Source organism: Macrotis lagotis, chromosome 4 (genome assembly GCF_037893015.1).
Source record: "Macrotis lagotis isolate mMagLag1 chromosome 4, bilby.v1.9.chrom.fasta, whole genome shotgun sequence".
Classification (NCBI taxonomy): domain Eukaryota; kingdom Metazoa; phylum Chordata; class Mammalia; order Peramelemorphia; family Peramelidae; genus Macrotis; species Macrotis lagotis.
The window spans coordinates 41,923,602-41,938,761 of record NC_133661.1 but is presented as its reverse complement, the minus strand read 5'-3'; the positions used below and the strand labels follow the sequence as shown (position 1 = coordinate 41,938,761).

The following is a 15,160-nucleotide window of genomic DNA, read 5'->3' as shown; positions in this document are numbered from 1 at the left end:
CTCTGCAAGGTTCTTTGCAGCGGGAGCGGCAGCCTGCAGCAGAGCAGCCCCCCACGCCGGGAGCCGGTTCTGCCATTCCCGAGAGGGCACGGGAAGACGCGGCTCGGGTTCTCTCTCTTCAGGAACAGGGACCGGGACCGGGCATCAGGGCGGGCCGCCTCCTCCGGGGCATCTCACCCGGGAGCTGAGGCGAGGCTGGGCCGGCCGGCGGGCTCTGCCCGTGACCTTGGACAGCCCGGGCCTGGCCCCGCTCGGCCGCCCGGTCTGCCACGTGGGAGGGCGGGGCGGCTTTGGAACCCCGCCCATCCCCGCTGGAGCAGAGGGGCGGGGCCAGGGACGAGGGGGAGGAGCCCTGGGAGGGGCGGGGCCAGAGAACCCTCCCCTCCCTCCGCCTCCGCCTCTGGGCTTGCAGGAAGTCTCGCGATACTGTTCAGGGGCGGCCTCTCTAGCCGGTCCCTGATTGGCCAAGAGCCCGGGGGCGGGGCAGGGTCCGGGCTCTTCTCTGGAGGGAGAAGGGCTGCGCCCGCAGCGTGACCGTGACCGTGTCCAGGGCCCCCGCGCGCCATGGCCGCCCTGTCCACGCCGCTGCTCCGCGGGTCCGCCCTGCTCCGCCGCTGCCCCCGCCTGGCCGCGGCCCGCAGCTACGCGGCCGGTAAGCCGGGCTGAGGAGGGAGGGCCGAGGCGGCCTCGGGGCCCCGCGCGTGTCCGCGCCCCTGCGTGGGGAGCCCCGGGGCGGATCCGGTCGCGGGCCTCCCGCAGCCACGGGTCCGCGAGCGGCCTCCTCTCGCGGGTGGGCTCCCGCCGCAAAGAGCGCCGAGGCGGGCGGCCTGGCCCGGGGCCCCCCGGGTTTGTGGGGCGCCGACCCCGGGCGGGGGCCGAGCGGGAGAAGCGGGCAGGGGGCGGGCCGGCGCGTGGGGTCCCTCGGGGGGAGGCACAGCTTCTGGACCCCTGCCTTGAGACAGGGGAGGTCTCCTGCAGAGTGGGTGGGTTTTCTTGAGAGACCCTGGGGTATCCTTGAACAGGCCGTGAGTCTCCCTTGTAGATAGTGGGGTCCCCTTGGACAATGGATGGGTTTCCTTGAGAGAAGTGGGGGCCCCCTTGGTCCAGGAATGGACCAGAGATCTCAGCCTGGTCTTGGATTCAGGAATTCCACCCTGAGCTAAGGATCTGCTTTCCAAGAGCAGTCACTGCTTGCACTCCCTCCTCCTTGACAGTATACTCTGAGAGAGAGACAGACAGACAGACAGACAGAGAGAGAGACACAGAGAGAGATGGAGAGACAGAGAGAGACAGACAGACAGAGAGAGAGACACAGAGAGAGAGATGGAGAGACAGAGAGAGACAGACAGACAGAGAGACACAGAGAGAGAGATGGAGAGACAGAGAGAGACAGAGAGAGAGACACAGAGAGAGATGGAGAGACAGAGAGAGACAGACAGAGAGAGAGAGAGACAGAGAGAGACAGAGAGAGAGACACAGAGAGAGATGGAGAGACAGAGAGAGACAGACAGACAGAGAGAGAGATGGAGAGACAGAGAGAGAAGAGAGAGAGACACAAAGAGAGATGGAGAGACAGAGAGAGACAGACAGACAGAGAGAGAGACACAGAGAGAGATGGAGAGACAGAGAGAGACAGACAGACAGAAGATGGAGAGACAGAGAGAGAGAGACAGACAGAGAGAGAGACAGAGAGACAGAGAGAGAGAGATGCAGAGAGAGAGACAGAGAGAAAGATGCATTGTCTCATGGTTTGGTGCTGGACAAGGGGCACCTTTTGTGGCCGTTTGCACCCTTGGATCATTTACTCTTCTGCTCTGGGTGAGGAATTCATGGAAGACCCTTTACCCCCTACAAATGAGAAGTCAGAGAAGCTGGTGAAAAGATTAGAAGGAGAAGGCTAAAGGACAGTGTGTCAGAAGCTGAGAGAATAGATTTCAGCAAACTCAGCTGTGGGGTGTCGTCATCAGTTGGAGAAGAAATAGGGCTTGAGGGGACTTAAAAGTGACAAGCAGGTGTCTTGGGAGCCTTTGAAAGAGCAAGGAATGGATGGAGGCAGAAGCCAGGAAGGTGGGAGAATCCTGGTTGAGATCACTTTTTTAAAAAAGTTTGGGGGCAGCTAGGTGGCACAGTGGATAGAGCACTGGCCCTGGAGTCAGGAGGACCTGGGTTCAATCCGACCTCAGACACTTAATAATTACCTAGCTGTGTGGCCTTGGGCAAGCCACTTAAGCCCATTACCTTGCAAAAAAAAAACAATCTAAAAAAAAAGTTTGGGAGTTAAGGTGGCTGGAAGGGGTAAAATACAATGAGTCAGCAATTATTAAGAACTTTCCATATGCCTCAGTGTTCTGGTTACTGGGAATATAAAACAAAAATGACTCAGTCCTTTCTCCTGGGGATGTTGCAGGCCAACATAGACAGAGTTAAGTAAATATGTTCAAGAGAAGGGCAGGAGTGAAAACTGGGGGAAAGGCTCTGTGGAGGAAGTGGCCCTGGAGCCAAACTTTGAAGGGAGCTGGGGATTCCAGGTAATGAAATTTAGCAGGAGAGAGAACAGTCCAAGCGTGACGAGGGGGAGACAGCCTCAGCACTGACCAATGGAATGTAGACAGATGCAACAAGCAGATCCACCAGAACCAGATTAGGAGGAATTCCCTGCTAGGAAGGAGTTTTGTATTTGGTCCTAGGGCCATTGGCAGTTACGGAAGCCATTTGAGTATGAAAATGGATGTGTTCAAGAGCCTTACTTTAGGAAGATCCATTTAGCAACTACAGGGAGGAAGGACCAAAGAGGGAAGGAACATCAAGGGATAACACAATGGTGACCAGATTGACCAGGCTTCCTCCTTCAGATAGAAAACTAACACTATCAACATTTTCCAGGACCAGCTTCCCTAGATTGAGCAAAATCATTGTCACCTTTGAGTAATAATAAGATTAGCTTCTTATAATGACAATAATGATAGCTCCTGCTGTGTTCTGAGAACTGTACTAAGAGCTTTACCAATATTTCATTTGATCCTCACACCCTGGGAGGCTTTATTATCCCCATGTAACAGTGGAGGAAACTGAGCCACAGGTAAAGTGACTTACCCAAGGACACACAGCTAGCCAGTATCTCAGGCTGAATTAGATCCTCCTTTGGCTGCTCCCTTTCTTTCTTATTTGAATCTTAACTATACTGCCTGAACTAGCATTTCAAGATCAAAATGTTTTTATGGTAAAATTGAAATTGCTTGATTGTATCTTCCTAACGCACAAGATAAGAAATAAACCAGTATGTTGTCTATACTATCATGATTAAATAGGATTTGCTATGTAAATGATTTATTGGATATTTGTACTTTATATAAAGCCAAAAAGATAAGATGTAATGTTCAGAAACACTGTGTACACAAATAGGTACTTGGACAGCTAGGTGACTCAGTGGATAGAATAGCAGTCATGAAATCAGGAGGTCTTCACCCTGACTGCCTCACATCCAGAGCCATCTCCAAGTGTCCTGATCCATATCTGGCCACTGGACCCAGATGGCTCTAGAGGAGAAAGTGAGGCTGGTGACAGCCCCCCTCACTCCAATCCAATTCACATGCATGTCGTGCTCTACCTTCATGAATGAAGTACAACAACTTGTACTTAATAAATACTTGATGACTTTTTTGGGGGGGGTTGTGGTTTGTTTTGTTTTTTTTTAGTTTTTGCAAGGGTTAAGTGGCTTGCCCAAGGCTACATGGCTAGGTAATTATTAAGTGTCTGAGACCCGATTTGAATCCAAGTACTCCTGACTCCAGGGCTGGTACTCTATCTTCTGCACCACCTAGCCTGTCCCTTGTTGATGACTTTGGATCTATGATTAATTTTTTTTTAACAGAACATGCTCTACCCTTGCCTTTCTAAAATAAGAACTAAGCCAATGTCACATATAATACATTTTATCCTAAGAGCTATCAATCCCTGTTGCACAAGTTCTCAGGTAAATTGAGTTATTGCATACTTATAGTTGAAACACAAAGGATAACGCAATTGTAATAATTTTAGATCTGTGATTTTATCCTTGTGGCTTTACACAAATGCTTCTGACAGCTTTCTTTTCTAACCTGCATTATCTTGGTTTCTCTCTGTCTGTATGTGTGTGTATATATATATACATGCACTCACATACACATGTCTATAAACATACACATAAATATACCTTATACACAAATACATATATGTAAAATTCTGCACATTTATATTTGTCACCTCTTTCTATCTTCCTTCTTAGGTCCAGGTCTTTTCAGTTTTTTTCTAAATCAACAAACTCATCTTTTTTTACAGCAGTAATCCATCACAATCTTATATTATCTAACAGATTATGAAAGTTTTTTTTCCCAAATTTTCTGTTTTCTTTCTAATCTTGGTTACACTGGTTTTATTTGTGCAAAAAATTTTAATTTAAAATAATCAAATTTAGTACAAAAATATTCATAGCAGCCCTGTTTGTGGTGGCAAAGAATTGGAAATCGATTAAATATCCTTCGATTGGGGAATGGTTTAGCAAACTGGTATATGTATGTCATGGAACACTATTGTTCTATTAGAAACCAGGAAGGATGGCATTTCAGGGAAGCCTGGAGGGATTTGCATGAACTGATGCTGAGTGAGACAACAACATGGGGGTGATGTTCAACCTTGAAGGACTTGCTCATTCCATCAGTGCAACAAATGGGAACAATTTTGGGCTGTCTGCAAAGGAGAGTGCTATCTGTATCCAGAGAAAGAGCCGTGGAGTTTGAACAAAGTTCAAGGACTATTCCATTTAATTTAGAAAAAAAAAAAACAGATATCTTATTGCCGGATCTTGCTATCTCTTATACTTTTTGTCTCTTCCTTAAGGATATGATTTCTCTCTCAACACACTCAGTTTGGATCAATGTACAACATGGAAACAAAGTAAAGACTGACAGATTGCTTTCCGTGGGGTAGGGGGTGGGGGGGAGGGAAGTAAGATGGGGAATTGTAAAACTCAAATAATATCTTTAATTATCTTTTGAATTAGTTGATGCTGTTTGTGGTAGGTTTTGGAGACTGGAACAGGGTCAGCCTAGTGGACTACTTTGATTTGTTTTTTTCTGAGTCGAATTTTCTTTTGTGCTCTCTCATTGCAGGTGGTAACTTTGAATATATCATTGCAGAGAAGAAAGGGAAGAATAATAATGTGGGGCTGGTCCAACTGAACCGGCCAAAGGCTCTGAATGCACTTTGCCAGCCTTTGATAAGTGAGCTCAACCAGGCCCTGATGACATTTCAAAACGATTCAGCTATAGGAGCCATAGTCCTGACGGGCTCAGAAAAAGCATTTGCAGGTGGGTCGCATTGGATAGAAAGAGTGACTAAATGACCTTGCCAAGTCTGCCTATACTAATGGACATACAGACAGTGTTATAACTTATAATTGACCTTCCTCATTGTCACATATGTTCTGTTTTCAGAGACTTGGTCAAAGCTTAACTTTGTGTTCTCTCAGTAGCACCTTCAGCAATAGAAAGATTGAGCCACTCTTTGGGGCAGCTATACCTAAAGTGATGTGGGAAGCAAGTGGGGAAAATTGCTAGAAACCATCTCTTTTGGTGTAATCTTCAATATGTACAACAAGGACTGGAAATGGCACTTTTATGCTTATTTTCTCTAAGATTTAGTTTCCTCATCTATAAAATGGCTTGTAAGGCTTCTTCCAGCTTAGATCTCTGATTCTCCTCCTCCTCCTCCTCCACCCCCTACTCCACACATAAAGACCACTGATTTCATTGATATAGGGTACGCTAGGCAGTACTTCCTCCACCATTGGAGGTCCATGCCCATTCTGCAACTTAATGGTCAGAAATTTTCCAGGAATGTCAAGAGTTTAAGTGACTTTCCTACAAAATCAGTATTGGTCAGTCAGGACTTGACACCAGTCTTTCCTACTCCAGGGCAGCTCTTCTGCTCAATGTACCGTGATGCCTTGCAAAATTAGATTAAATTAGATTAGATTTTGAAAGTTTAAGTGGTAAGGGAGGTGTGGCCTCTTGTATCTGACAGATCTTTTTAATTATTTTTACTCTATAGCTGGAGCGGACATCAAGGAGATGTGCGATAAAACTTTCCAAGATTGCTACTCAGGGCCATTATTAAAGGACTGGGACACCATCACCCAGATCAAGAAACCAATCATAGCTGCTGTCAATGGTTATGCGGCGAGTGTTGATTTTGTTTCTTTCATCAGTTTCCTTCATCTCAGAGGGTTTAGTGATTCAGTTCAAACATATTTAAAGCACAGATTTTGAATTTTTTCACTTGGAGCCCTCCAGTAGTAGTTGGGGACCAATAGCTATTTCTTTTCTTTTCTTTTTTTTTTTAATTTATTTTAGTCAGTGGGGTTAAGTGATTTGCCTAAAGTCACACAGCTAGGCAATTATTAAGTGTCCAAGACCAGATTTGAACTCAGGTCCCCTTGACTCCAGAGCCAGTGCTATATATCCACTGCACCACTTAGCTGCTCCTATTTCTTTTCTTTGAGTATTGAGACATTCAGGAAGGTTCAGGGAGGAATAACTTCTCTCTTAGCAGTCACAATTTCCTCTAGAAAACTAAACTTTAAACTTTGGATTCCATTGACTAATAAAAGTGAAATCCTACTGAAAGCCTTCAGATTGATTTTTTAATGTACCTCTACAAATTAATCTTCCCTTTTGTGGCTAGGAAGTGGACATTATAATTGTCTTTATTCTATGTAGTTTCTTTTTATTTTTAATTTAAATTTCAAATAAAATGAGCATTTTCATATACAAAGTAGTATAGAAAAAAGAGGATTGTACATAAAAATTTCTTTTATAATTTCCTTTTAAGTATATAATAAACACAGCATGTAGCTTTCAAAACTTCCCTCATTGTGTTTCCTTCAGGTCTTTCTTCTATTGTTCCCAGTGTTTTTTTAAGATTTTTTAATTTTTTTTAATGCTTCAGTGACCCTTTTTTCTTTCTTTTTTTTCTTTTTTCCTGGCAATTTTTTTCTAACTGATGCCTCCCACCTCCTTCATTCTCCAAATTGGAAGGCAGTAAGAAGGAGGGAATTAGGAAGTAAGGAAGGAAAGAGGAGGGAAGGAGAAAACAGGCCCTTGTAAAAAAATCTACATATTCAGGCATAGTAAATTCCCAATTTGGCCTTGCCCCATTGGAAAATGTTTCTCTCTTTCAACACCTTTAGTCTGTTATCTTTAAAATGCTTCTTTTATTGTATAAATTGTACTCTTCTCCTATTTACTTCACTTGGCATGAGTTTATACAAGTCTTCCTGGATTTGTCTGAAACCATCCCTGCTGTCATTTCTTACTATACAATAATATTCTTTTACATTCACATACCATAATTTCTCCACTCATTTCCTGATTGATTGACATCCCTTAATTTCCAGTTCTTTGCAATAACAGAAAAAATTGCTATTGACATTTTTTACACATAGTTCTTTTTCTTCATTATTTGTTTAATTTGGGCTATGTATCCTAGTAATGGTAATGATTTGGGGGGTATAATTCCAAACTGTTTTCTAAAATAACTGGACCAGTGACTTGTTTTGGATACTTTTCCAGCTCCTTAGATGAATTAAGTTTAGAATTTCTTCTTAAAGACTGATTAGAAGGAATCTTCCAATTTCCCCACTTACCCTTCCAAAAATATATATGTATATATAAATACATGTATATTGTTTTTTGTTGCACATAAGAGCTGCTTTCAGTACTTATGGTCCTCTGTAGTAGAGTAGGGATATGAGAATAAATTCAGCATTAGGTAATGTGTTAGATATGTCATCCATCCTCCAAGGACAAGAGCTTGGGTTTTGGCAAATCTCACTCAAAGAAATGGCTTTTCCTATCAGGATAAGTGTCCTCCCTTTTTTATTTTAAGGGGAATTTAAAGTTGAAATGTAATCATTGTCATTTTGGTTTCTGCTGTGTGCTAACAGTATTCTTTTTGTTTTTGCAGCTTGGGGGAGGCTGTGAGCTTGCTATGATGTGTGACATCATCTATGCTGGTGAGAAGGCTCAGTTTGGACAACCAGAGATCCTGATAGGGACTATCCCAGGTAATGAACCCAGAGGCTATGACATAAATTCCTAATTTTGCTGCTAAAATTGTCCTCCCAGGGGTAATCCTGAAGTCTGACAGCTATGGCTGCAGGCTGGCAGGTCTTAACTTCAATGGAAATCAGAGATGAGAAAGAGCCTTATCACCAGAAGGCCACCTACTAAGATGTAAGATGTAAGTCTGTGTCTGTGTGTGTGTATGAGAGAGAGACAGAGACAGAGAGAACTGACACAATCTTGTGGAGGATGAAAAGGTTAGTCCTAAAAACTAGAGCTAGAAATTTGTGTTGGATCCAAGAAGAAGGGATCTAGTAAAGGGACTTGAGGCTAATTTATTTTCATAGTTTATGTTAGTGCAATGTAGGTCCAAACCTGGGACTGTACCCTAAATTCTTCCCATATTTTAAAAGCTTAAACAGATAATGGGAAGATTTAGAAGGACCTTCCAGGACACCCTTGAGTTCAAATCCAGGCTCCTGCAATGACTAACTAGGGAACTGTGAACAAGTTATCTCATTCCTGCCTCAAATTTCTCATCTGTCAGGTTGAGATTGGTAATATTTTTAGGCCCCACCTCACGAGATTAGTGCAAGACCCCTGTGTCATTATGACTGGAGATGAGTTACTGTGACAAGAGCAAATGTTTGATACATGTGCATGTATATACATTTACACACATACATACATACATTATTTGTATATTCAAAGATACTTTGTGTCTATATAGAGAGAGCCAGTTTAACAGCTGACTTGGAAAAATACCATAAGACCATGGCTTTGGAACAAGAAGGTTAAACATCATAGACCTTTGACTTGAAGTGTTTACTCACAAGTGTGGCTTACCTAGAATCACCCAAGGACATGAAAGAGATGGCCAAGGAACACATCCAGAATTTGGAGGGGGCAGGCACATACAGAGGTCTAGTCTAGAGTTATTTTTACAGGACAAGTATTCAACCAAAATTTGGAGGGGGATCTTGCATGATGCCAAGACAGATGGATGGAGTCCACAGTATTGACCAAATTCTGATGGCTGCATGCATGTGGACAATTGATTGGAACTGGGTAATGAGTTCTCAGGTGCATCTTGATTAATTAAGTTCAAAAGCTAGGCAACACAAACCAGGGAGATTGAATGGGGAATGGACATTTCAAGTCTGTCAGATTCTAGAAGAGTATTCCAAGTACTGGGCAGAAGAAGGAGATTTTAGATATCCTGTTAGAACCAGGCTACAACTGGTGGTAGATAACAATTATTATTCATTAAATTGTTTCATTCCTTGCACATACCTGTTGAGCAGGGAGGGCTGGGAGTTGTGAGTGGGGTTGGTGAGAGTTCACTGGGGACTTTGGGGCACTGTTCCAAAATGACTTTTTTCTCTGGTGAGGGGTCTACAGTGAGAATTGTTGGGAAAGTCAGTGACTAAAAAGAAAGGGAAGAAATGAAGACAGTTAAGTACTAGAGAGATGTTTTATTAGGACTTGGGTAGTCAGACAAGAAGTAACCAAAAGACTTAACTACCTTAAGGGAATAATCCTGGGAGTAAGGCGAACGAGTGTCCAGTTATTTTTCTGTTAAGAATTTTTCTGCTACTCTCAGTTACTCCCTCTTTGCCCTATTTACCCTTAATGATCTTTTCTGTCCTATCCTTGATCCTCCTTTATCTAGCCCTATAGTGCTCCTGAAGCTTCCAAAGGGAATGGAGTTATATCGATAGCCTTTTTTCCCCCCTTTAAGAAGGCCTACTAATTCTTTCATTGTTTCTAGGTTCTGGGGGAACCCAGAGACTTACCCGGGTAGCTGGAAAGTCTTTGGCAATGGAGATGGTCCTTACTGGTGATCGAATCTCTGCTCAAGAAGCCAAGCAAGCAGGTACTAGCCCCAGGCTTCTGTAGCTGCCACTTCATCCAGCCTGTTAATCGATAAGCCTTTATTAAGTTCTGGGTACTAGGGTTTCAAAGTAAGGAAGGGGGCAACCCCTGCCCTCACAGAGCTTTAGGCTAGTGGTAGAAGCTCCCAGTGGGGAAATCACTCTCACTCTATGCCAGCCAAGGTGGGAGGAAGGGGACTGTGTCCTTGGTTTCCTCCTGCTTTCAAGTAGATTTTTTTCTTTGAGATCCTTCCAGAAAGGGGGCCATTCTTCTTCTTGTAGCTGTTCAAGGACCTTGGTCCTACTGGCATTAATGGGCTAATATCTGTAAGAAAGGGGTTTGACAACAAGCAATTTGCTACTTTCTTCCCCTGAATTGTTGGTGCCTGGAGTTGGTTCCATCCATCCTCAAGAAAAAAGACACATGTCTCTTTGAATTTTCATCCTTGATACCATCCACACAAAGTCTCTGTGGGGAAATTCTTGGCTTAATCCTCAATGAGGAAAGGAAACACAAGAACATGGATTAGCTGATTTAATTCCTTTGTTGATTTTGAAAGATATTTATTTTATAAGAAATTGGTCTTTATAGAATACTTTCAAATTGTCAGTGATAAAGTAGGAACAGAGACTAAATACCTCCAAATATATTTGATTGGAGTGCTTTTTCCCTTCTTTTTTGCTTTAGGCCTTGTCAGCAAAATTTTCCCTGTGGAGAAGCTGGTTGAAGAAGCCATCCAGTGTGCAGAAAAAATTGCCAACAATTCTAAAATTGTGATAGAAATGGCCAAGGAATCAGTGAATGCAGGTAATGAATTTATAACCACAAGGAAACAGAGTACATGGTGTTTGTGGGGAGGAAGGACCCAAGGCTCCAGGGAATGGTTCTAAAATCTGAAATCTAATGTTGAATAACATCATAGGTAAAATCTTTTGGATTCTCAAATATTTCAGTTGGGATCGGGGCAATCTTTTGTCTGAGCAAGATTGCCTAGGTTCTTAACATTTCTAACAAAGTAAAAACTCTCCTCTTCATAGCTTTCATCAAAGTGTATGACTTTTGCTTCAGTTAAATAGGAAAACTGAACTTTCTGAGCATGTGCTGAAAGCCAAGACCTTGCCTCTTTGTGTCCAGTAGGCCTAAACAATGGAAATTCTTTCTCTGACTTCTTATCTAAGGAATAATTAGATAAGTATTAAGTATTACTTAAAATAAGATTTTAAGTAAAATTTTAAATTCCATGGATCACTTTTGTTCACATGAAGTTAACAGGAAAACAGACTTTTAGTTAGCCAAAAATTGCAGGAGGAATGCCCCTGAATCCCAAGTAATAAAAGAGAATCAAAAATGTGAGTTTTCTATAAGCCTTTCCAGTACATTTGATTAACTTCTTTATTCTTTATTCTATTGTGTACAGAGTTTTATCTGATACAACAATGGGAGGGGGAAGGTGGTAGTGAATATGAGCTAGGAGTGCTTCAGATTCATTAGTATTACAGCAACAAGTTTCTTAAGTGTTTCTGAAGGACTTCACATGCTCCTACTGGGTATTGCAATTTAAATCATCTGCAGTGAACCATTAACTGTCAAACAACTAAGGACATTGGATTTGACTTGAGGGAATCTGACAACTTCTGGTCTTCTGTGGAATCACAGGAGAAATAATGCTAAACTTCTCTGAAGCATCACAATTTGGTGAGCACTTGGACAAAAAGCATCCAGAGAAAGATGTCTTTGTCTGTCTGTCTGTCTGTCTGTCTGTCTGTCTGTCTCTCTCTCTCTCTCTCTCTCTCTCTCTCTCTCTCACACACACACACACACATCTGTATCTTCCACATTTTTTACTTTTAGCATTTATTTTTCAGCTTTTGAGATGACATTAGCAGAAGGACTTAAAGTAGAGAAGAAGCTCTTCTACTCAACCTTTGCCACTGTAAGTAAATGACTTAGCCAATGTTGATGCCCCCGCTGTACCAAAGTCAGAGGATTCAGCTTAGAGTCTTTACTCACAGGTGACCTTAACATAAGAATAGGAGGCTATAGAATTAAAACCCTATTGATAGTGTGGAGGCTACTTTGGCTTCTTTAGGGTTGTTTCAACTGAATATAGTCTTTGGCAGGTCTTATCAAGCCCAGAAGCCTTCAGGTGTGTACACAACTATCATTAGAAAAACCAGTCTAGCCAAGTTTTCAAGAGGCCCTGTTCCCCTTCTCTCCTCCCCCCCCAAGAAGGTTGGCTCTCAGATGCTTATTTTTAAATCAAATGAGATAATCCACTTCATTAATTATTCCATTACTCTGAACTACTACTATTATTTTTGGTAACTCATGAAGACTGTTTACTAAAGTATGGAGGGGCCAGAGCCTGAACAGGTAGAGGGAGTACTCAGCTGGAAAAAAGCACTGGTTTGGGGCAGCTAGGTAGCACAGTGGATAGAGCACCAGCCCTGAAGTCAGGAGTACCTGAGTTCAAATCTGGCCTCAGATACTTAATAATTACCTAGTTGTGTGGCCTTGGGCAAGCCACTTAACCCCATTTGCCTTGCAAAAAAACAAAAAACAAAAGATAAGCAAAAAGCGCTGGGTTTTTGGAGTATATAATTAATTGTCACTTCAACCCAGCCAATACTGGTAGCTGCCTTTGACTAGCTGACTCAGTTCTGATTTTCAGATTTAGTTGGATGTATTTAACCTGCTTAGAACAGACAGTACAATTTAAAGTAGTTAAGAGTTAGAAAAGGATAATTTAAAAGGTTATTTTGGGCATTTTATATAGAAGGATTTACCATCTTGACAGGTTCTCTAATACACTTAAAACATCCTTTTTACACACAATTCTTTTCTTGAAATATATGTAATTAAACATATTCTATGGTGTGTGTGTGTGTGTGATGTATAAAATGTTGTATCACCCAAATTTTTTATTCTGGGTCTGTGAAGTCTGAGGCTAATAATTTTATTTGCTGGTAAGGAAAGGAAAGAAAAACCAAAGGAAAGAAAAAAAAGGGAGATTGATGTCATTAGTACCTTCAGACCAAGTGCTGCCAAGTCACTTCACCTTTGGTTTGAAGGTAGTAATTACAAGTAATTTCTCCTTATCCTTGTTAAAGCTTTAAGCTCATATTATCATGGAAAGAGCCCCAGATTTGTAGTCTGAGGCCCTGGGTTCTTTTTCTACCTCTGTCATCTTGGGACAAATCATTTAACTTCTCTGGGCCTCTGTGACCTCTAGGTCCTTTTCAGTTCCCAAAACACATGATCCTAAGCTCTCTGACTCTTCCACACTCCTAGTGAATATTCCAAATCTTTTTCTTCTAGTCCTTTATCCCCTCTTTCATCTGTAAAGTGAGAGTTAGACTAGATGGCTTTTAAGACCTCTATCAATTCTAAATCAATGAGCCTTTGATCCATTGATTCTTTGTGGCAGTAAAAGTATATCCTAACAATGTTGAAATATTTCCATCTCTGTATTTTCCATAATATTCCATATCAAATGCAAATGTTTTTTGATTTTTGCAAGGCATTGGGGTTAAGTGACTTGCCAATATCACACAACTAGGTAATTATTAAATGTCTGAGACCGATTTGAACTCAGATCCTCCTGACTCCAGGGCCAGTTCTCTAGACACTGAGCCACCTAGCTACCCTGCAAATAGATTCCTAATAAATAATTTTGATTGTGATGTTTGTGAAATGATAGGGTTGGATACATTAGACCTTGCTTTTGGTAAGCAATTGACCTTGGTGGGTAAAACAGAACTTGGGGCACCACAGGAATATATACAGAAAGAGACTGAGTATCATAAATTCATAGAATATTTGCATTGGTATAATTTTTCCATAATAGGAAGGGGTTTGGGATTAAAAGCAGGAAGATCATATATCAATGCCAACTTTTCCCTTTTTCTTTCTCCACAAAAGGATGACCGGAAAGAAGGAATGAGTGCATTTGTAGAGAAGAGGAAGGCCAACTTTAAGGACAAATAACTACTGACTTATATACTTGAGAAGTGGCAAAGAAACATATTTTTCTTTAAGAAGTGACTTTTTAAAAAATAAAAATAAATCATAGCTATTATACACAATCAAACTATAAAAAACACAATGTGCCTCTCTTAAGACTGCAGAATTTCTTCAGAAGACTTTGTTCAGAGATCCTTTGCTGATTCAGAGAGTATGTCCTTCTGTACTATGGTGCACCTGAATCCAGGGTCTTGTCTCAAGACACTGAAGTTGTTTATTTGACTTAATGGATCTTAACCTCTGCATTACTCCAATACTGAATTCATTTTACCAATCCAATCTTATTATCTGGTATTAGGTCAGAAATTCTTCGAAGGAAACCTTTGCTGTTATGTATTAAAACAACTTCACTTGACATAAGGGACTAAGAGTCTGGACCAGCCCTGTTTGTATTCACCATCATTTGAATGTAATCATGAAAATATAAAGACATTTCCTTCATGCTTTGGTGCTTGTTATGTGGATAAGCCTTTGATTAAAATAACTTCTAAACTTATTTTGCCCTTTGTCTTAAGACAGTACTACAAGACAGGGAGCCATTATCCAGGAATATAGCATCCTTTTTAGGTGATTACTTGTTACTTAGGCCATGTTCATGTATCTGTCAACCTCAGTTATCAGGAATCCAATTGAGAACCAGGAAGGGGATAGAGACTATTTCTGAGCAGCTGAAGTGGAACTCAGGATGCCTGTTAATGGAATTTCATGTATTTATTTTTAGGAGAGAGATTTTTCAGAGCCCACTGATTGTTGACTTGGACACAATTCTAGTAGACTGGGCGATCCTACTTCTCGGCCCAAAGCTGCAAATGTGGAAATGGGGATTGGGGGTGTCAGTCTGAGGATATGTAGCATGAAGGGATTGCCTGTGACTTGAGAGCAAAGGAGGAGAAACAAGAACTAAAAAAATAACCAAAGCACTCCAGGGCTATTTAGGGAGACAGAATATAGTGAAAGCCCTGACTTCGAAGTCAAATGGTTTATGGTAAAGCCATACCATCATAGATTTAGAGCAGGATAGGTCATTAGATGTCATCTAGTTTAAACTTGTCATTACAGATGAAGAAATTAAAGTAGAAAAAGAGTAGTGATTTATTTGTCCCAGGACACATGGACTGCTGTGTGACCCTGGGCAAGTCATTTAACCCTTTGTGCCTCAGTTT

At 41.9% G+C, this 15,160-nt stretch overlaps 1 protein-coding gene across 1 annotated transcript; it reads left to right on the top strand.

The window, feature by feature from the left end:
• Positions 1-534: 534 nt before the first annotated feature.
• ECHS1 (enoyl-CoA hydratase, short chain 1) lies at positions 535-14,493 on the top strand. Its single transcript, XM_074232628.1, has 8 exons — positions 535-652; positions 5,148-5,345; positions 6,088-6,215; positions 8,002-8,101; positions 9,871-9,975; positions 10,662-10,781; positions 11,840-11,907; positions 13,896-14,493. Exons 1-8 carry the CDS (start codon positions 565-567, stop codon positions 13,959-13,961), a joined length of 873 nt encoding a protein of 290 aa, XP_074088729.1. The 5' UTR covers positions 535-564; the 3' UTR covers positions 13,962-14,493.
• Positions 14,494-15,160: the final 667 nt, after the last annotated feature.